This window comes from Geospiza fortis, unplaced genomic scaffold (assembly GCF_000277835.1).
Source record: "Geospiza fortis unplaced genomic scaffold, GeoFor_1.0 scaffold27, whole genome shotgun sequence".
Classification (NCBI taxonomy): domain Eukaryota; kingdom Metazoa; phylum Chordata; class Aves; order Passeriformes; family Thraupidae; genus Geospiza; species Geospiza fortis.
Window position 1 is genome coordinate 4,092,368 of NW_005054329.1, and position 22,779 is coordinate 4,115,146.

The following is a 22,779-nucleotide window of genomic DNA, read 5'->3' on the forward strand; positions in this document are numbered from 1 at the left end:
TCAGCTGCATGCATTAATTTAAAAGAGCTAAGACTCCCTTGTTATATAGCAACGTTAAAGTGCATTTAATTTAGGACTGCATCACGCTGTAAGAGTTTTATAGGTTTTTGTTGAAGTGGGAATGAGCATAAATGGCTGTGAATCAGGGGAAAGCAAATGTGCTGCAGCCACAAGGCTGAGGGAAGGTGTTTTGGATGTTCCGTTCAGATTTTTGACACCAAAGTCACAAACTTTGTTTTCACTGCAGCTTTGAGGTGGTTTATTCATTAAAAAAACTAATATTGACCTGAATCTGAATAGCAATGTGCCCCGTGCTGTGCAATTCCAGCTGTGTAATGGAGATGGCTTCACTAAATGCTGCTGGGATGGGCTGAAGGGAAAGGAGGACACCCAGGCCAAGACAACAGCACGGGGAAGGTGATAATTATCCCAAGGTCACAATCCTGCACCAGATTCCCTGGGAGGAGCAGGGAGGTGTCCTCAGGGGCAGCTGCCTTTCTCTGTAAGTGCAGTGCCCCTTTGGTGGTTTTTTTTCGGGGTGTTTGTGCTTTGATCAGAGGAATTCCACGTCTGGGATGTTCTCCCATAGGAGCCAGAGGGTTTCTCTGCACTCCCCAAAGAGCATCCCAGGCATCCAGAGGATTGCATGAAGACAACTTGAGGGAGCTCATGGCATGTGGAGCCTGAGGCTGACAGTAAAGAGATGCCCAAAGAGCATCCTGGGCATCCAGAGGATTGCATGAACAGAGCTCTGAGGGAACTCATGGCATGTGGAGCCTGAGGCTGACAGCAAGGACCACCTTAACATGGAGCCCTCTGCCAGCCTTCAGCAACCACTTCAGTTTTTGTACAGCTGAGTGAGATCTTTAGTTAGAATCCTCCTTTACCCAGCAACCAATTCTTGTGGCTCCCTTGTGTGGCTGCTGGAGACAGATTTGCTGTTAAGAGTGAAATATTGTGTGCACACCCTGCCTGGCAGGGTGCTTGGGAAGCACAGTGAGATCCTTGGACAGAGGATGCTCTGGCAGTGTGTGTGTGTGTGAGTCCAACCCCTCTACATGAGTGTGCTGCATGTCTAGAAAATACCTGCCTCTAATCTCTGCATTCTTGTTTTTGCTCTTACAAATCTCCCTTTCTGTGCATCCTGTCAGAAACCAGGCAGCAAACAGGCTCTGGCATTATTGGAGCTGCTCCTCGATTCGAAGGAAACCATAAATCTGAAACTTCAATCATATCTTTATGATCATTCAGCAAACAGAGATGGAGGATTTATTCAACATGGGATAGCAAAGGGGAAACTGCAGGGGGTTATTGCAGGAGATATTGGTTTAGCTAAGGCAGAAGTGCTCCCTCGGGCCTCTCTAGGGCCGAGCCAATGAACAATGGCACCAATGACAATAACAAGGCAATTATGGGGAAGAGGGTGAGGAGGGGGTAATGCTTTGTTAAAGATAGAGGTAAGATTCCAGCATGGTGTCTCTTTTGTGTGCTTTAGGAACTAAAGGATGGTGTGTCTGCCTGGGGTGGGCTTATTAGGAGCTGGTGATCCTAAAAACACAGCAAGTGCTTCAAAGTGCCTGTAGCTTGCATGTGACTGTGCTGCTCTTAGGAATTTATGATGATTTCCTCCCTAATTAAACACAATACAATGGGTTCCCCTAATCCATGCTGCACTCCAGGGCAGGAGATAAGTATAAAAACCTCTGCTGAGCAAGGTTTGTCTCTCTGGCTGTGTGATGATGTTGGGTTTTCTGCATTTAGAACTAACTCCTGCTCCCAGGAGGAGACTCAGGGGATGTCTGTTGGCCCAGGCTGGCCACAGTGTTGTGCCACAAACACTAAAACAGCACTTCCACCAATTTGGCCTGGAAAGGCTGTTTTGATATCACCCTGTGACCTGGTGCCCAGCCTTGCACTGCTCCCATCTTTCCATCCTAGATGATATTTTTAATAACAATAGCCAACTTTCAAAATCCTGACTGGGAGAGAAGCTCCGTCCTTGGGTTTCCAATACAAAAAGACTTCTGAACAACAAAACAGCATCTGCATTTGCTGTCATGGGGATCAAACTGGGGAAGCACTGGAGGGGTGGCTCCTGATGGGGCTCAGCCTTGTCCTGGGAAGTTTCCCCAGTACAAAATGGGAACACAAAAGCCTTGGCACAAAAGGGTGGAAATGTTCCTGGGCGAGCTGGATCCTGCCATTGCTGCCAATGACATCTTTTCAGGGTGCAAGGGACACAAACCTTCTTTTTTTTTACAAAAAGACGCGATGGTGCAAAAGCAGGAACCCAACGATCCATCCACCACCTGTCCTGCCTCCCCTCCCTTTTCTTTTTAGCAATTTTTTTCCTCTCTCCCTTTCCCTCGTGAGCCCCTGGGCGGTTTGTTTTTGCTTGCAGAAGGAAGCTTGAAATATAGTGGAGGGGTGCAGGCAGCGCTCCCTGTGGCCCTGCCCCTGCTGGCAGGGAAGCAGCCATAAAATAACCCAGAGCCATCCGTAACCTGTCGCCAAAGCCCCTCTCCGAGGTGAGAGTTTTCCTCCCTGCCGTGGCTGTTAGCTGCAATGTATTTCTCCCTGCACTAAGCACCGTCTTTCCCAGGGCTGCATTACAATGATTTATAAACCCCATTTCTGGGGAAAACTAATAGATCAAAGTGAGGAGAAGGGAAAAAAAAGGAGACATGAGCAGCTGGAAGAAGATATTGAAGCATGAAACAAAAACAGGAATGAAAAAGTAGTTTGTGGCACTAGTGAGTTGTTCTGTGCTGCACTTCTGTTATTGAAAAATAATAGGGGGAATCTGTATTTTAATCCAGTTTTTTAAAGACATGTTCAAGTAATCTGAAAAGCTCTACCTAGAGCCAGCTTGCTTTTGAGTGCTTGTGCATCTCTTACAGAACCAAGCATTTATTTTGCTGTTTAGCCTTTCCCTGCCTATTCTCATGTCTTATTTAGACTTTCCATGATTTTAAGCAACATCTAGATTTTCTAACAGGGTAACAGAAAGCATTGCATGGAGGAGTGATGCTCCTCTGGACCTGAGCCTAGGATGTACTTGTTCCTGAGCTAAGACTTGGTCAGTTTTTACAAAGGAAACATGGACTGAGGTCAGGGTGGCCAGTGAGGTGCTCTGCCTTTGTCTCTGTTTCCTCTCCTGCGCAGTGGACGTGAATGGAGGAGATTCATCACAGAACTCTCAGCATCAGTCAAGTTAAAACCCGACTGAACTGAGCCAGGAGCACAGCCCAGTGCTCATCTCTTAGTTCTACAATGATGAATGCATTAGTGTTTGTAAGAGCTTTAGTGATACAGAGCTAATTGGGCTTTTGTGTGTGTTCTGCTTGTCTGGTTCAGCACCAGACATCCCTGACTTCAAACGTAGGCAGGGCTGGAGAATTATTATGAAAATAACCATAATCCTTGTGGAGTGCTTCATATATTCACAGGGCTGCACAAACCTTCTGCCTCCCATCTCCCCACGTGGAGTGGATGTGAGAGCAAACCTCACACACCTCTGATGAAATGCACTGAGTAGGACAAACAGCAGATTTGACAGAAAACAGACACGTGTGGGGCAAGACCACAGGGGCTTTTCTGAGAGATTATACAGAGCCATGAGAGGGAAGCTGGGGAATTATCCCCAGGCACATCCCAAACTTCTCTGAGGTTTGTAGGTTTCCATTCAAAGCATTTCTCTGTGTTCCTGTTTAAATTTTCACTCTGCCTGGCAATTTTCTGTTGCCAGTTAATGCTGCAGTGCTGTGTTCACTTTAGGCTGCCTGGTTTGCCTTGTTTCCTGATTTCTGCTCCACCCTTTGGTGTTGGTAAAGGGTTCCTGGGGGAATGCAGGTGCAGGGGATGTTCATGGATGTGCATAACTGATCCTTCTCACAGCTGACACAGGAAACAAGCACGTGTTGAGCTGCTCTGCACAAGGAAGGGCTGTGCTTGTTCTCACAGAGGAGCTGTGGGGGCAATCAGGGGCTGTATTTTCATTTTGGTGACTTTGTAAAAAACATGGCCTGGAGAAGACACATCCAGGATGGCATTCAGGAGCAAGCATCCATGACAAGCTCTGCTTTCAGCTCCATGTGTCACTGTTGATAAGAGAGCCAAACATTGCCACTGGCAAGATCAACACCTGCCCATTCAAACCATCTGATGGGTCTCTTCCACCCTGAGATATTCTATAATTCTGTGACCCTCATGGCTGGGCCTAACTTTTGGCTCAGGGCTTTGACCAGTAAGAGCTGAGTGAGTTAAAATGAAAACACTCTTAATTTTCTAAAAACATGTTGAAAAATGCTTCAAACAAGAGAGGTCATCTTGTTAAAACATTCAAGCTCTTCCTTCCTTCGGCTGTGCAGCCCCACAGCTCCAGACAGCCATGGTGGTCACACCAGACAGCTGCATCCCTGTTTGGGATCCTGCATGGATCCATTGCTCTGCTGAGCAGAGCCTGATGCAGCTGCCTCTCCCATGGACCTTGCTCTGGTAGCTGCATCCCCTATTAACACAGGTAGAAAAATCACCCATGCTCTAATAGCTATTGTAACCCTCCTAAAACTATGACAAAATCTCTCTTCTGACTCCCTACGGCCCAGCCAGTCTTTTCTCTTCTTCTACTCCCTGTCTGCAGAGTGAGCTGGCAGGATGAAAGACAGCTGGGAAGGTAGGGAGAGCTGAATGTGGACTAAGAGCTGCCAGAGGAATATGAGAAGAGAATTTTGCCCTATAAGCTTTAATAAGGTGGTGGGTTAAGAGAAATGCAGCTAGGGAGAAAGATGGGGAATGTTCCCTCTCCAAATGGGCACTGCTTCAGTTTGTAAAAGCACCAGGGATTCCCCATGTGGCTTAATTTATTATTTTCCCACTCGTTAAATGCCAAAACAATAAAGCAAAATCTACTGTTAGCTTTAAAATGCAGGTGATTTGCATATGGCTGTGATAGTCCTACTGCTGCCTTCATTTAAACTCAGTAAGCCGAGGTACCTTTAAAAATTATGACTTGTTTTACATTTAATATACTGAACTATGTTAACATAATATTAAGAGGCTGACTTCACAGCTTAATTGCTGCTCACGTAGAAGGCAGCTTTAGCAGCAGCACATTAGTGTGGCAGAGCTGTGCAGCCTGAGATGAGCAGCTGGAGGAGCAGCCTGCACAAAGGGGCTCAGAGCTGCTCCTTCCCTGCCATGGCTCCCCCCAAGAACACCCTGGAAACGCAAAATCATTTTTACTCCCTTGTGTTAGGAGGTATTTGGCTCCCTAATGCAGAGCAGAAGCTGTGCAGGGTAAAATTACACCTGGAGAAAGCAGTGTTAGAAAATCAGGTGGGGTTTTGCCCCATCCAGTGAGGTTTTGCAGAGGGGGAAGGAATTGCACCATTCCCTGGCAGAGCTGGACACAATCTGCTCTTCCAGCCCTGGGTCTCTGAGGTTGCTGCAGAGATTGTGCAGTTCTGCTGTTGGTGCTGTATATTCTCATTTTCTTCCTTCCTTCTTTGACCCTTGGTTGTGTCGGGCTGAATGCAAAGAGGGCAGGAATGGGAATGGGAGCCAGGCCCAGCAGACTCTTAACCTCTCCTTGAATGCAGAGACCCTCTGACAATGCTTTGGTCGATACATTTGGCTGAGGCTGCTTGGGAAGGGTGAATTGCTGCAGTTTCCTTCAGTCCCTCTGCATTTTCAGCATCCTGAACCTTAGGCCAGCACTCAACAGCAGGGCATCACCTTTAAGGAGGCAGCTCCTGCAAGTGGCTCACTCGTCCTGGATCCCCAAACCTCCAACAGGAAAGTGCTACCCTCCTTGTACATTGTCAGAAATGTAATTAGGATCCAAATATTGCCCCAGGATGTGCCCAAAATAAGAGGGATCCTGGGCTTGTCAGGGGCTGAAAAGGCATCCAAGCATTATCAGCTGCTCACATCCATGCGTCTCTGACTTCCACACATGGCTCAGATTTTGAGGTCTGGACTCCTTAAAAAATGTGCCTTTTTCTCCTTGAAAAAAAAAGCATCCAGATTGACAGAGATGTACACCAAGTCCTAGCCCTCTATGATTTAAAAGAGCAAAGTTATAGGCCCCTGAAAATTGAGGTTTATAATAGAAGCACTGGCAAACCCTTAACTACAGAGAAGCTACCAGGCGTTGCAACAATAATTGGGAAGGGAGGGGAAAAAAAATCACACTGTGTTTTTCAGTGCTTAGCTAAGAAATACAACAAGAGAGTTTATTGCTTGCAAAACACAGCTGCACTGCCTCAAATTGGATGGAAAAACGAACCCTGATAATTTATTACACCCCTAAAGTCACAAGAATGTACCCATAAATTACTTTTTTGGAGGGGGAGGGAAGTGGTACCACTGTAGTCCATTCTGCACAACCTACTTATTAGTATCATAATTTATTATTATTATGCCCTGCTGCAAATAGAGAGGCAGATAAAACTCAAATCTATTAAAACAACCGCTCCACTTTCTCTGAGCCACTGAGGGACACCATTCCAAAGGAAATGAGATAAATTACGAAGACAAATGGATGGGTCTTGCATTAGAGCACGTAGCTTGTATATATGCAAGAGCAGGAGGATAATTCAAGCCAAAAAAAAGAGTCATGTTAAGTTTTACCATTCAGGATTCAACACAGAGGGACTGGGATAACATCAAGTGGTCAATTAAATGTTTCTAATGTATAGATTTTTTTTTCTCCCCCAAGATCCTATGTGTTCACTTGGAATGAATTTGCAAAGCTGAAATAACTGCCCTGCTTCTACTGCAAATGTACCTGGATCAGCATGTATTTAAAAATATGCTTTATCCAGCTATTGTGAGAAAACAGGCACTGTAGTGGAAAGCTTGAAAATTAAATTGATAGTATATATATGTAAAAAAATATATATCCAAGTGGTGCTGATCAATTACAAAGCTGTTTTGAATTTAAGGTTGGTGAAAGATTGTTTTAGATTCCCAGAAAAGCAAAATGGCAGAACCAAAGGTGCCTTTATCAAATTCGCCACGTGGCTCTGCTAATGGGTCAAAAGGAATTTTTGTGCTATTTTTCTTTCTCTTAATTTCTTTCTGGAGCAGGCAGCTGGAGCAGCAGTTTTTAGTGCTGCCGTCCCTTTTCATGCCACATGGATGGATTAGCAGAAATTATAATTGTTTTGGGAGGTTATTGCTCATTTGCCCTCTTCAGGACATGGTTACTGCAAAGTCAGGATGGGTTTGGTGCTCTTGGACACAGTCATTGGGGTATAATAGAGCCCTGGTTTTGGAAGTTGCTACTCCAGAATGGATTTGGGTACAAAACTGCCAGGTTTGAGAAAAAAACCTGGCAGCAACCACAGCCAATTTGTGGTTTTCACTTTAATTCTTTTTAAAAATATAGCCACTATGTATGTGATACAAATTCATCTGGATTTCCTAAGTAGTGTTTACTCTTCATATTGATGGTGATACTTGGAGTGAAAGATGAAAGTATATAAAGTTATTTCCTTTCTGAGCTAAAAGGTACATGAAATACACTCATAAAGCTACATTTGACACTGCTCCAGATTTGTGCTTGGACATTTTTGCTCCTGCGACTTTATCTAATTGTTTATGTAAGATCATGAGGGTAGAGAAGGCAGGAATTTGTTCCACCTTCATTTGAGTGTCAGTCGGCAAATCCAACAAGTGTAGCTTTTTCTTTCTGGCCCTTTGTTCAGATCCAAGGCATCAAAATTCCCAGGGAAAGCTGAATTTCCACTCTTCAAATAGCATGCTATTTCCTTCAGCTGTGGCATCTGCCTCTAGCAAAGTGCAGGGCCACTACTTGGGTTCTTTTGTCAGTTTTTCCTCCCACTTTTGCCCTTTCCACAGGGAAATGTTCCATCTGCACGGCCTGGTAGTTTCTAATATTCAGTTTGGTAGCTGGTCACCTTCCTCCTGAGGTTCTGGCACTGCCCATTTACAAGCAGGTTACTGTTAAAGCCAAGTTTCCAAGCCACTATTCCCTCTCCAAAAGGGAAGAGGGTGATAGGAGCCTAAGCAGAGCAGGGGTAGTGAAATTTTAAAGTATTATGACACACATACATTTAAGATTACATCACATGTAAGGGAACAAGCACATATGATTGCAATATTATATGACAAATACAGGTCCTACAACGTTAAATTTAGTGCCTTGTGATTGATGATCCTTTGTTTCCAGCTTTTCCTCTCTGTATATATTATTTCTGTAGGATAAGCATCTTACCAGCTGGAAGAAACATACAACTTTTTTATTTTCTAGCATGTAATTTCTGTTTGATTCACAGCTAATAAATAGGTCATCTTGTACTTTTGAAATGCCAACATGCAGTAATTCAGTGAAATAGAGACTCTACATTAAAAAGCTGTCAACCCCAGTGCAATTTTCCTGCACCCTACGCTCTGGAAAGATACCTTGTCACTCATGGTTCAGCTCTGTTTTCCTGAAATATCTCTTCTTCTGCATAAATAATGAATATAGTTGCATGAAAATATCTGGCACAATGTCTGTTCTTCCTCCCACTCTAAGGAGCTGCAGTACAGGCTCTGTATTTATTGGTTGATCTTCCCAACAAATCTTGCTGAAATCACAGGGGTGGTAATAGCGTGGCCCCTTCCCAGGTGTTCTCTGTGCTAAACCCATCCTGCCCTCCTGCCTCAAGGCAGGCAAGTGCTGCCTTCAAAAAACACTTTGCTGTTTAATCCTTCTCAAAATTTAAAGGCTACAACGACACAGAGTAATTTAAAACACTTATTTGCTTTCAAGCTCTTTCCATTTCTAATGTGTCACGCAGGTCTCGCACAGGAAAATATCAGCCAGAAGCAGATCCCAATTAGGAGTTTTTAAAATTAATTCAATTCTTTTAAAAAGCTTGCTATAAATCCCACCAGATTACTAAGCCTGTCTTCTAATTCATATGATCTGAAACACACAATTTACTGGTTTTTATGGCTTTCTGCTGGTAGCTCATTAGAGGTGACACAAGGATGGCAAAAGCTGCTTCTGAGGCTCTGATTTCCACCACAAACATTGAAACTGGGCTGCCCTGTTTGCTCATTGAAGGAACGCTCCAATTTTCTATTCTGATCTGTAAAATCATGGTGCATCCAAGGGACCTCACTTCCTGAGACAGTTTCCAGATGCAATGCAGGAAAATCTCTGCAGTGCTGATCTCCCAATCCCAGGGTATTTGTAACCCACCCCCACAGCACACAGACAAAAATCTGAAGCCAAAGATTGAATCCTGCAGGTGTTCCTCACATGAATGCTTTCCCCTGATCCCCAGCTCGATAACGTGATGTGAGGCAGGGGCAATGCTGTTTGAAACTGGATCAGCTCAAACCATGAAAAATTTGGCAGTGCCTTTTGTGGGTTTGAATCGACAGAAAGTTGGAACTTGCAGAACGTCAACCCTTGAAAATGGGGAAAGCAGGGTGTGCTAAACCCCTGGGAGCCAGGTTTTACAGAGGATAAAGCTGCTGAATCCTCACAGTGAGGTCCAAAAGTAATTTAAATCTCTTCCCCTCTCCCCCTGCTCCCAATTTCCCCATCCCAGTTGTTGTGAGATGCATCAGCTGAGAAGGAAAGTTGGAAAGTGACACTAATAAGGAGGGCTCAGACGCACTAAGAGTATTAAAAGGTTAGGTCATGGTGTGTTCTATTAAATAGAATATTAATTGAATTCTTGACATCTGAGGTGAACTGTGACATGCTCATGGGATAAATATTGCATTTAACAGAGCATCATGACCTAAAGCTGTAAATACTATTGAGCATCAGTGCCAATCCTTCACAATAGATCTTAGCCCCAGTCCTCAGGGTACGAATGCTCCCTTGGAGCTTTGGAAGCCTGAGCTTTAAACCAGCTTTCACATTTCTTCTTTCTGGTCTCAGTTAAGTCTGAAATTGCTTCTTCCATCTCAAGGCTACACTCTGCCTCAGAGCTGTGGCTACAGACTCCTAATATAAAGCTAGACCTGGATGTTTCAAATGCCACGTGCTACACGGTGTAAGAAAGGTTGAAAGAATATTTCTCCATTTCCACCCCCACACTATAAAGAAGATTAAAACATTACAAAGACCAATTAAAAATAGGGAATCTCACGGCAACATTTTCATTAACCCTCCCTGGTTCTTCTTTCTGTCTCATTAGTCATCACAGGGAGAGGAAGGATCATTTTAATTAGCAGCATTGTAAAGCTTTATTTAAGGCAACTGCCCCTCCTGCTGCTCTCTGGATTACCCTGACGGCTTATAAATACAATACCAAATCATTACCAGCCAAAAACAACGCTGCTGAAGGGCTTGGAAGAAAGAAGATCCACTATGGTCAATGTTTAGGGCTCTTTAACAATGTCCTTTCTCCTTATTCAGGCATAATTCAAGCGTAATATTGGGCTTTACAAAACAACTCAATATCCTCTTACAGCAAAGTCCTTTCTAGTTGAGGATACCATGTGTTCAACTCTCTTCCCCTTTGTTTTCAGGGCAGGGAAAGCACAGAACCACATCTGATAGGATAGACATGGTAGATACGATCACAGCTTTTCCAGCATCCCAATTTAGAATTACTTGTTAAATTCCTAAATTAAAGGGACTGTGGGATGCTGGCAGCCTTGCAGGAGGGGGGTGAGCAAAGAGACCCCAGCTAGAAGAGGCTGGGGGAGTGTTTTAGAAAAGGGGATTTTGAGAGTTTAGGAGGAAAACAAAGCAAGAGCCCACATTTAATGGAAAGGAAATTGCTTTTTCCAGTTATCGCTTGCTGAATTTCACATTTTTGTAGAAATTACCCCAATGGGTCTGCTCTTTAAGAAACCCTCATCCAGCATTTCCAGCCAGCAGTTTGCACAGCTGGGAGTGCAGTCCAGGGTGCATGTCCAGAAGAGCTCATTTGCTCTCCCCCACACCCACAGAGGTGTGAGTGACCCCACTGCAATGCCCAGGTTTATTTTCAAACAAGCTGGAGCCACCACATTGCAGTCAGGGATTTGATGCAGCCCAAGATCTCACACACAGGAAAACATCACATTTCTTAAGATGTGAGCTGCACAAAATGTCCTCCTCCACGACTCTGTTAGGGTTATTAGGATTCCATTAGGATTATTAGGATTCACCATTTAGCTCCGTGGCCTACTTTCCCTGACCTGAATATTTAACTGTGGATTCTTCATTACACCTGGGTCCTGCAACCTCTAATTGTTCATCACTGTCCAGCCAAGGCAGCTCAGTCTTTCCCTTGGAACACCCCATTAGCTACACGTGGGAGTTTCAGTGCTGGGAGTACTCTGTGGTGGAGTATTTATGGTGGGGTCACAGTCAGGATTTGATTTTTCAAAGTCAGAGCTTCACACAGCTGAGTTTAGTTGAAATTCGAGGTACTTTTGAGGTACTTTCTTTGCTGTGGGTACCAGCAGAGTAAAGTTAATACCCTTTTGCATTAAGGTGTTTCAACCACCAAATTCTTCCACTTCATTGCTTGACATGACAAAAAGAAAATCAGACCAGATGACAAAAAGTGTTTAACACTGAAGTGTGAAAGCACAAAGTGCAGTTCATCTGCCCTGAAAACAAACTCACCCTGACTTCAGCTGAGCACAATGTGGAGATAATACTGGCTTCTTCAAAAGCCATGTCTCTTCCTTCACAAAGGTTTAGAAATTATTCTGAGTGCTTGATGTTACCTATGTGAACTATTTTAAGTAATAACCAAAAGGGAGACAGTAATGATGTATCCCTGAATGATTAATGCCTTGCTGTATGGAGTTTATTTCATATTAAGGTCTGGATCTGTGGAGGCTTGCAGGGACTGGTGATCTCTTTTATTGAAGTAACTGCTACATGTCAGACTGTCACAAATACACATTAAAATACTTTAAAAAAGAGGAGGGAGGGAACATCAAAGTTCCAGGTTGGGACTGACCAGAGCCTCAGCCAGGCTGAGCAGTCACTCCTGAGCTCCTGTCACCAAAACTCATCTCCCAACCCGGGGGAGCCCTGCAGAGAGGCCAGAGCACTGCCAGGAGAGCAGCAGCTTCAAGGGATCTCAGCCTTCAGAGATCACAGATGCTAAACTCACTTAAAACCAGACAGTGAAAAATAGTCAGAGTAGCGACGATTGTAAAAGTTTATATAGGAGTTGCTTTGTTTTCTATTTATAGCTGCACTGTATTTTTCTTGTAATACATTTTTTATGACTTATAAGGCCTAGTTATTTATTCTCCTGAAGCCAAATACTTTCTCTACCCTGATGATGCAAGGGACTGAGCTCTGTGGGAATGGCTGGATCTGCTCCCTGCACTGGCCCCAGGCTGGGGGGACCCTGCCTGGCCCTGGGGACCCCCAGAGCACCCAAGGCACCCCCAGCTCCCCACTGCCTCTCTGCACTGGGAATGCCTGTGGAGAGCCCTCCCTGGGCCAGAATATTTTCAAAATGCTGATTATTCTATCTGCACACAAGGGAGTCTAATTTTATGGTTATTTTGCTTTACATTTCTTAATCCAAAATTCACTTTAATTTAAAAACAAAACAACCCCCAAACCTGCACTGCTTCACAGGCAGTGGTCCCTTCCATCTGGGTGTTGAAAAGTTGAATATGAACAACAGACCAAAAAAAGCAGAAGATGAGACACTTTGAAATGGCAGCTTTTAGCACAAAATATAATTAATCTGCAAAACCAGCATCCATCCCTAAGCACAAATGCTGATTGCCTCATGATGAATCTAACCAGAATGGTATTAACTCTACTGTTCTTTCTAAATTGTTATATACCCAATATTTTCTTCTGACTCTTCTTCATATTAGATTAATAACTATGTAATCACTTCATTAGTTTATTTAGATTATGTTATTTTGGGAAATTATTGTTTAGATCAGCCTTGTCCTTCCCATCTCTCCGTGCCATCCCAGAATTAAGTGATATCTGAGGAAACCAATTAATTGCAGCTCAACCACTGTAATGGGGTCTGTTCTGCAGTGTGGCAATGTCTAATGGAGTTTTAATTTCCCCTTGGTGAGTCAACATTTGCTTAAAGAGAGAAAACTCTTAGAGCAAAACACTGCCTGAAACACACACAGCTCCTTTCATGTCTGTGGGGCTGAACATTTTGGGGCTGCTGCTGCTTTTTTGGGGGGTAAACTTCACAGAGAAAAAACTCTTAGAGCAAAACACTGCCTGAAATATGAACAGCTCCTTCCACGCCTGTGAGGCTGAACATTTTGGGTCTGCTGTTGTGTTTTTGGGGGGGTAAAATTCACAGAGAAAACTCTTAGAGCGAAACACTGCCTGAAACACACACAGCTCCTTCCACATGTATGGGGCTGAACATTTTGGGGCTGCTGCTGCTTTTTTGGGGGGTAAAATTCCCAGAGGGGCAAAGCTGGAGCACCAAAGAGCATCAATTCCCACCAGGGGCTGAGGACATGGAAGACATTCAGCCCAAACCCACGCAGCTCTCAGGCTGCACCTCCCAACCCTGCAGGGTCCTGGGGGCTAAAATGGATTTGTCACCCAGTGAAGCTTTGACAGCCCTTTTTAATGCATGGTGCTCCTCAGGCAATATCCATTTAAGTGTCCTGGGCCCTCACTCTGCAGTGGCACAGCCAGTCCTGGCCGTGGAGCAGAAGCCCTTTGTGCTGGGGGCTGTCAGACACCAGCCCTCATCCCCAAGGAACCTGCTGTGACACACATGGGACAGCACCATTTACCATGAGATTTTTCCAGTAATTGTTCAGACTATTTAGTACTGCCAGAAGTTACATTTGGGATTCTGGGTGGAGGCAAAGCACCTTAAAATGCCCCTGGACCCTCCCTCTCTCAGGCCCTGAGCCCCTTCCCAAACTCCAGTGTTGATTTGCTTGGCAAAAGCTGACAAACCTCTAAAGTCAGCCTGGTCTGCCTTCCCCAGTTATCTGAGAGCTTAAAAGGTTTGAAACAAAGCTACATTATGATGCAACCAAATTCAGCAGCATCTGATTAACAAAAAGGAGGCCACAGCTACCTGACAGCAGCTGGTGGTTATTTTTTATTTCTAAAACAAACTGATGGCCTCAAACATTCATACATGTTTGGGGTTTTTTTTTTTTTTTGTTTGTTTGTTTAAATGTCTCATTTCCTGGTTTGTTTTTCCTCCTGCATCGTGCAGGGAAATAAAGTTTTGCAATTCTTCTTCTCATAATAAGTCTGTCCAAAAATGATGTCGCTCGTTGTGTTGAAAGATGGTTTCATTTTCCACTCAAAATTGGTATGAAAAATTTGCCTTGCCAAATGAACATTGTATACTGAAGTTGTCAAATCCTCTCTCCTGACACAAATAAAAGATAACATTGGGTGGCAGCATGTAAAACAGCACTGACAAGACAGCTGGGATGGAAGCAAAGAAATGCATATTTTTCTCTTTCTCTCTTCCAGAGCAGGGAATGGGAAAGATCCAGGTGAGCGAATGCTGGCGTGTTACAACCAAAAATACATCATCTAAAGACTTAACAAGCCATTTCCAGGCAGCTTCTGAGATGAACATAAGCGGTTCCATTTCTGATTAGCAAAATCATGACAAAAGCATCAACTTTTTTCCAAACAGCCAAGAAAGCTGCTAAGTAGGAAGAGTGGCTGAGTAAAAGGAGTATTCAGTTAAAAGTTCACAACTCTGCTGTGCAGGCTGGAAGGACTATTCCTAGAACTGCAGAAAATTATTCCAAGTATATTTAAAAATAAATAAGGTAATGATAACACTTTCATTAGATCTGCAGTCTCTCCATGTAAGTGAATTGTTTTTTCCTATTAAAATCGTTGATTGAAGGCTGTTAGCTATTTATCAACCCCAAAATTACATTTCTCCTCTCCTCTTAAAAATCACAACAACTGCATAGTTAGTAACAAGAAAAGACTCCTAAAACTGCAGTTTTGGGGTGGGGGGGAGCAGGAATACAAGCATGAAACACAGATTGCACCTTCAAATCCCCCATGGCATCACGCTTCTTTGTTCTGCTAAGAAAAATTAACCTCAATCTCGGCTCAAGGTCCCCCGATTGATTATCATAGTCATTTAAATACTGTAATCTCATTTTCAGCATCAGGGAAAGGGAGCGAAAAGAAGAAAAAGAGAAAGAGGTGGGGAAGCGAGGGGGAGAGAAAGAGAAAACAGAATAAATTATCTGACAAAAGGAAAAAGGCCCTTTCTGCTTACGGAGCCTATTTCAGATCCTTCCACTTGATTGGAAAAGTTGATGAAGTTTAAATGAAGCAGAATTAGAGGCTCAGGCCACTGAGTATTGACAGGGGCCCATGGAAGAATGTGCAATTCAATAGGGCTGATTTCTGTGGAAAGCAGGGGAAAGGCCTAAATGGTATAATCTTCAATCAAATCTAACATCGACACTGACAAGGCAGGGTAATGAGATAGGCCAGATCAGGCATGTTGGTTAAAGAAATTAATCCCTCTCGCTGCACCAAGAGTTCAGCTTTGATGCCTATTGTACAGAGCCCTGTCCCAGCCTATCTAAATGCTAACTAACTGCCCGTGTGAGCTGGGACTGTGCTTTTCAGGGCTGGGGCTAAGCTGGGAACAATTTTAGCTGCCTGATTTTGGTGGCAGAGGTGGGATGGCATCGGGAGCAGAGCCGGGATGACAAATGCAGCGGCTCCCCGTGCAGGGAAAGTTGCATTTGTGGTTGTCTAAAGGCTTTAACACACTGTAATACGTGGTAATTAATGGAGTTACAGTCCTGACCAGCCCACTGGAATCCCCTGGGAGCCACCAGGAGGGTGATGGAGACAGCAAATGTAAGTCGGGAAGTTGAAAAGCTGCAAACAAAGGGGCTCTTCTACCTGGGCGAGCAAGCCAAAGCTCCTGATTAAAACCAGTGTTATTTTTCAGGCTGGTTTGCTCTTTATGGAGCAATGCAAGGTTCACTGTGTTTGCTTTGAGGGTTTTTATCCCCCCAGCCTGGGAGTTACGCTATTATTTTTAATCAGGTTTCACTTGTAAGATTTTTAGGCACAAACCTCGTGTTGGTTTGCTTAAACAAATCAAACTAGAGATATTTCCCTTGATATTGAAGTTTTCTTAAAGGCTGTTGCTGGAAATCTAGTAGTAGATCCCACTTGCATTTATCTTTGCTACTTCAAATAAATGTGAGTGGGAAAGTCAGTGTAATTCATTTTATAAAGTACAAATGGTTAAAAAAGAAAATATTCTAAGAAATGCAGGTTCTGTCTAATCTGTACAATGTGAGCAGCCAAGCAAGAACAAAACAATCCTTGCAAGATGACAAAAGCTTCTGAAATCCAATAATTAGGCATAAGAGCATCTCTAAGAATTTGCATGGAAAGCAATCTGCCCTTGGGGAAAGCGTGGCTAAAAACTCCCAAAAATCAGGAACTGAAAACGCTGGTCAGGAACTGACAACATGCTCTCTTTGCTCTACGTTCTGCACTCAAAAAGAGGAGAATGATTGTGCGAAATGTTTAAAAATAAAGAGTTTTTCACCTTTTCCTTGGGCAGCCACTGACTGTTTGCCTACCCAACACTCTCCTGTCCAGCACTGTCCTCACTGAGCCCCCTCCAGCTTTTCCTCTGTGCTCAGGGCACTTTGTGATGCCTCTTCCAGAGAAGGAGAATTTTAGTTGGTGTTGGAGTGAGAAGCTGAGGTTGGAGAGGAAAGAGGGCAGAGATATTCCTGTGCTGTTACAAGTTTTAGCTGCTCTCAGCCTGCTGGGTTTGCTGTCCCCAGAGCAGAGTTGGTGGGTTAAGGACACTCCAGTGGGATTTGGGATATCCCTGACTTTCTCTGTGGTGTCTTCAATTTGAATTCGCCTGAAAATCTTCTCTTGGCTTAGTGTGGTTTGGGGGCAGCACTAAAACAGGCAGTGGCTCTCCCCCAAAGTTTCTTAAATCTTTCAGAGAATAAAGCTTGAGTTTTAGGTTTATCATAAAAATTTATAGCCTGCAGCAGCTCTGGGTGCACTGTGAATGTATGGATGCATTTGTACCCATTTCATTTTAGTTTTTCCCCTATCCTGCCTACATCCTCTCATCCTTTGGCTTAATTTTTTGTTTTTACATCCCCACCAACTCGGGCAAGAGGCTGTACAGATGTTCTCTGCTCTGACAGCAGCACTGCTATTAGGGTCACAATGCAACAATTTGGTCTAACCATTATTATTGTGCTGGCTGACTTCAATAATGCACTTTTAAATCAAAGAGCCTTTGAAGCTTTCTTTCCATTGTATTAGACAAATAAACATAGAAGATTTTCACAAACATAAAAGGCATTCACCTTGTAATGTTTCTGGGCTTATTAGTCTCACCAATTTGCATTGTTTTGTTCACATAAAGGATCAAAATGCCCTTTTGCTTGATTTTACATCCTGCCTGTGGATCTTGGGAGTGAGCAGCTCCCCAGGCCGTGCTGCTGGGGCTGTCCCTCTGCCTGCTGAGTCACAGCTGGCACTTTGGAGCCTGTGTTCAAACAACCAGGAGGAAAAACCTACTACTTTTATTCATGCAGAATGTTTACTTGCCTCTTGGAAATACCTTATTTATTTCAGCAGTGCCTGTGCAAAATATGGGAGGGCACTAAAGCTCATAAGGAGTTTAATTTTTAGTGTACGAAATAATTCATTTAAAATCTTAAATGAGTTCATGCTGAGAAGAAAACCCTTAGAAGTCAGAGCATTGGAAGGAAAGCTCAGAACCAAACCTAATGATTATTTGACTAACCAGCCCTTCATTAGTTTGTTTCTCTAATGAATTATTGAGGCACTGCATAGCCATCTCAGAATACATTTTTAAAAGCACAACACTCAACTTAGACTGCAAAAATATAATAGTACTTGTGATATAATAATAATAGCAATAAGCACACAAAATGCTGCATAAACACTAATTAAACCTCAGTGTCCCCAAGCAGCAAGCACAGAAGGCAGGATGTTCAGCACATGCAGTGATTTGAGGTAAAGAGCATAACTGACACCAAATAAAACAACCTTATTCCAAATACAGCTCATGGTACTTGTGGCTGCTCTGTCTGTGAGAGACAGAGAAACTGAACTCTGCTCTCTGACCAAGTTTCCAATAAATTTATTGATCCCAAATAGCTGTGAGCAGGTTTGGGTTAGGGGAGGGAACAGAGTTATTGAAATCATCAAAGCTAACACCTGAGGGAAGTTCCCCAAAGCCTGACAGGGCTGTGATCAGCAGTTTGGCACTGGGGGGAGCTTGGTTCAGATCCTGGCTGTGGCTCCAGGTCCCTTGAGGGCAGCAGAGGGACCTCCCTGGGCTGTGAGGGTGCTCTGTGCAAAGGAAATGATTTTGCTCCTGTCAGTCCCATTCCTCACCCTTGCCGAGTTCACCTTGGCTCCTCGTCAGGCTGGTGCCAGAAAAGATAAAGAAGATGAGTGGATTTGGAGAGAATGTTAAAAAAAGAAAAACCCAAATCGCCCAGGAAGCTGAGGAATAAAGGCTCAAAGATGAAGCACAGCATTCAGATGTAAAAGCCCTGTTGCAGCCATAGTCCAGGTCAATAATAAAAGCTTCAGAGTGATGGAAAACCTGCCCTGTCAGTAATTTCTATTCCAAGAGATGTTTGTGATGATGCAGTTTACAGCTCAAAGTTGTAATATTCTTATTCACACCATGCACTTGTCCAGCTCTGTCTCTTGCTTAATTACAGCTTTTTCTTCTCTTTTTTCACTATGTGACAAAATTTTAGTTTGACAAAATGGCCCCACTTGCGTTTGTAGCGTCCATCCTATGGATCCTTCCAGAAATCAAAATAATTTTGCAACAATTGTCAGCAGTGCCTTGATCTGTGACAGTCAGACAGCTCAGAAATACTTCATTGTGATCTTCAATAGGCACGAAAGGAAAAAGAAAAACGTGGTGGGTGATTTCTGCCTTTACTTGGTACCCACACAGGGAGTGGAATCCCTTGGGTAACGGAGCAGGCTCCTGGGTGAGCCCAGGGAAAGCTTTTCTGTTCATCCCCTTCACCCACCAAAAAGGGCATTTCCCTCTCCTGGCCTGGCAAATCCTTCCTTTGCTGGGAACTCCAAAGCCAAGGCTATCAGTGTGGCAGTTCCCGTGGTTTTGGGAGTTTTTTGATCATATATTCTTCTTCTGGAGATCATAGCTGCTGAAATTTTATTGCCTGAATCCTGTAGCTTCTGTTCAATCTCATTTGGAAAAAAAAAAGGAAAAACTTGCAGCCCTCAGGGCTGTAGAGGAAAGCTTAGGAAAATGAACCCTAAATGTCCTGGCATTCAGACCAATAAAGACAGCCTGGCATCAGTTGTCATGTAAATAACAAGCTTGTAAAATAAACACTGCACATTCCAGCGGTTGTTTGTTAAATCTGCTTCTCCTGCAGTCTGCCCTGGGACCTGGTGCCAGCCTTTCCTGGCCAGCAGAGCAGCAGCACCATCCTCCTCCTCTTCTTCCTCAGAACTGCCAGTTTGGGAACGACTTTTCCATGTTGGGAGCAGCAGTAGGGGCTCTGAAGATGAGCCAGATGCTTCTCAGGGCTTCTCCTGGAGAACAGTTCCTGCTCCCTGCGTGGCCCCTGGCTCCACCTGGACAGGTAAGGGGATGCTTTGGCACTTGGGGCTGGATTTCCCATTTACCTTCACACACTAAGGAAGGTAAATCCAACTCTTTGCTGGCGACAATGACTTTGTCAGTGATGTCTTGAACTCAATTATACCATATTATACAGAAGATGCTAGTCTAAATGTAATCAAACTGCTGCGGGTCACTATTTCTGAAGTCTGTGTCGAGCTTTCCAGGGTTAAGTGTGGTGAACTCCTATTTCCTGCCCAGAGCTGGTTTATTTTTGTAACACGGGAGTTTTCAGTAAGTTTGTACTGGAAAAGTGCTTGGCTAAGGCTTTTACTGGTGAAAACAGACCAAAAATGCTTGGCTCAGATTTTTACTGGCATCAGTAGATGAAATGCTTTCCTCAGTTTTATGCTGCAAGCAAATATATACTGATAACTAAATTAACTCCTTGATTAATTAAAACACAACATGCATTCTAGCAGAGTAACAGAGCATTCATCCCTAGAAGATGATGGTTTTGTAGCCAGAGTGTGTGGGTGAACACATCCTGTGGGGAGGCTGGGGCTGGGCAGAGTGAGGCAGGATACACGATGCCATAACCAGAACATACATAAAATAACTCAGAGAGAAAGAAGGATGTCCTTTGCCTGCTGCAGAGTAGATTTGTCACACTTGCACTGGTGTTTTGGGGTCCAAGTACTATCTGGAGGAGGATCAGGGACCAAGTGTCCCATCCATTTCCACTGGCCTCAGGTTTTTGTATATTTGCTGCCCAGAGACCCTCCCTGGCAGCTGTTGGAGCTGTGTGTTCCTCATGCCCTCCCTCGGCTGCCAGCAGCACTCCTCCAAGCTGCACTTGGCTCCAAACCTTTTGTCCTTTTCTCCTAAGCCATCTTTGTGTCCTTCAGTCCTTCAGGGCCGGGACCTGCTGGCCATCCTCTCCAGAGTGCTGGGTCCCCAGGGCTGCCCTGGGGAGGAGGGGATTCCAAGAGGTGTTTGTGATTCCTGGAAGCAGCAGGAGGAGGAGGAGGAGGAGGAGGAAGGGCAGAGGGGTGATGCTGTCAGTGTGTCACGTTTGTGCGGCGAGCTGCCACGCCACCCCTATCACCTCTCGGCAGACAGGGACACCCCGGTGAATGCAGCACTCCCCGGGGCAGTGTTGGGGGCAGCTGGCAGAGGGGCAGCAGTTTGCTGCACAAACTCCAGCAGAACCCACCATGAAGTGCAATTACTGCTGGTTCCAAGAGTGCAAGTGTCCCTGTTATCACCCTGCTTACTCCATGCTCGAGGATTGCACCGGGGGGATGCAAATCTCCTCACATCCCTACCAGCACAAACCCTCCTGCAAAGAAGCCTTGAGAAAACAGAAATCATCCAGAATACTGAAATTGAACACTACCTTTTCCTTCTAAAACTTGCGCCAAGTTTAGTTTCACCAGATTGCAGGAATCCAGATTGTCTCTTAATTTATTAAAACATTAATTTAAAATTGCTCAGAATTCCCAGTGCCAGGATGCTCTGCAAGAGTTCTCTTTCCCATCAAACTTCAGGGGATCCAGAGAAAAGAAAGTAGAAGGTGTGGATTTGAACAAGTGAGTTCTGGTGTAAAGCCTGCTTTTTTTTCTGTGCCTGACAAAATCCCCCAATAGATTTTTAGAGTTACAAAAGAATTCAACACCGCAAAGCCTCACATTTCCAGTGACACTCCAAATTCCCGAATTTTACCAACTTCCAAGCCTGCCGGTGCCGGGTGCGATTACGGAGGGAAGCCAAGAGCCGATCTCCGGCTGGAAAGGCGAGGTTTAAGAGGAGAACCGAGGCTGGGGAGCCGGAATTGTGGCAGGGGAAGGGCGAGGAGAGCGCTCGGTGCCCGGGGCTCGCTCGCTGCCGTTCTGCGAGTGCCATCCAGGGGACGAGAGCTGCACTTCAGCTGCTGCTCGGGGACAGCCTGGCTGCGGTGGGTGGCGAGGAGAAGGAACCGACCCAAGCGAGGTGATTAAAACTTTGGGAGCCGCACGCCCAGCTCAGATGGGAGTGGGAATAACGAACTGAGACGTGCCGGGAGTTTGGGAAGGGAGCAGTGTTGGGGAAGATGGAACAGGAAAGCCTTATAAATATGATTGCCTGGCAAAAGATTTTGAGAATATAGAAACTATAAGTGAGATTGAAATGAAAGTAAACTTTGAGATATGAACAATGGGAAAACAATGGCATGGCCAGCTGAAGGTGATCCCCTTTGGATCAAACAACACCCTCTGCTTGCAGACAGGCCCAAGGGTCAGAGCAGACCCTACAGCTTGGCAGAAGGGGCCCCAAAGAGGAGTTTTTAAGGTTTAAAATGTAACACAGGATGGTAATGTAATGATTCTTATAGGCTGTATGTAAATGCTGTAGGATTTGTATCTTGTACTAGATTGGTTAGTGAGAATAAGAATATTCAACACAGAAGAAGATTTATTGTATTGTAACAAGAACCTCGCTCTCTTACCCTCTTACTCTCTCACCATCTCATCCTCTCTCCCCCTCTCTTCTCTGGGCCCTGCTCCAGCTGTGGCTGGCAGCTCCCAGCAGGGCCCTGCACCCAGGCCCTTTGCAATAAACCCCGAGTTCCACGACCTGGCTGCAGAGATCTCTCATCTCCCTCTGTCCCAACCGTGCTACCCCCCGATGTTCCTACAGAGTAGAACCTCCAGAGCAGGTCTAAAAATGTAAATTACAGAACCACAGATTCACTTGGGGTGGAAAAGATCCCCAAAATCATCAATCCCAGCCTGTGACTTATCAGCACCTTGTCACCCAGAGCAGGGTGCTGAGTGCCAGGCATTCCTTGGGCTCCTCCAGAGCAGTGGCTCCAAATTGCCCTGGGCAGCCCCTTCCAAGGGCGGTGTGATTTAGGTGGGTACCGTTTGTGTGACACAAACCCCGGGTCCCTGTCCCCAAGTGCTTCCCAGACCTCAGGACTTGGGGAAACCCTGGCAGGGAGAGCCCATCCTGCTCTGTGCCCATCACCGGCTGCGGGCTGCTCGTTAAAACACGGCCATGCTTGTGAAGGAGCAGCGGGCAAACACAATTTCCTTGTCATATAAATCAGTGTGTGGGGGGGGGGAAACTGATTTTAACGGCTTCAAGGGGAAACTTTTCTGCTGTGGAGCTGCCCGCGGTGACCGTGACCCCTCATCCTCACCCTCCCCGGGGGCTGTGGGATGGG

At 44.8% G+C, this 22,779-nt stretch overlaps 1 protein-coding gene across 1 annotated transcript in view; it reads right to left on the reverse strand.

Annotated features, from left to right (window-relative positions):
- CFAP77 (cilia and flagella associated protein 77) overlaps positions 1 to 11,647 on the reverse strand; it is a 46,282-nt gene extending 34,635 nt beyond the window's left edge. The window contains exon 1 of the mRNA XM_031057297.1: positions 11,594 to 11,647. Within this exon, the coding sequence (XP_030913157.1) occupies positions 11,594 to 11,647 (54 nt within the window). The remainder of the gene's footprint in view (positions 1 to 11,593) is intronic.
- Positions 11,648 to 22,779: the final 11,132 nt, after the last annotated feature.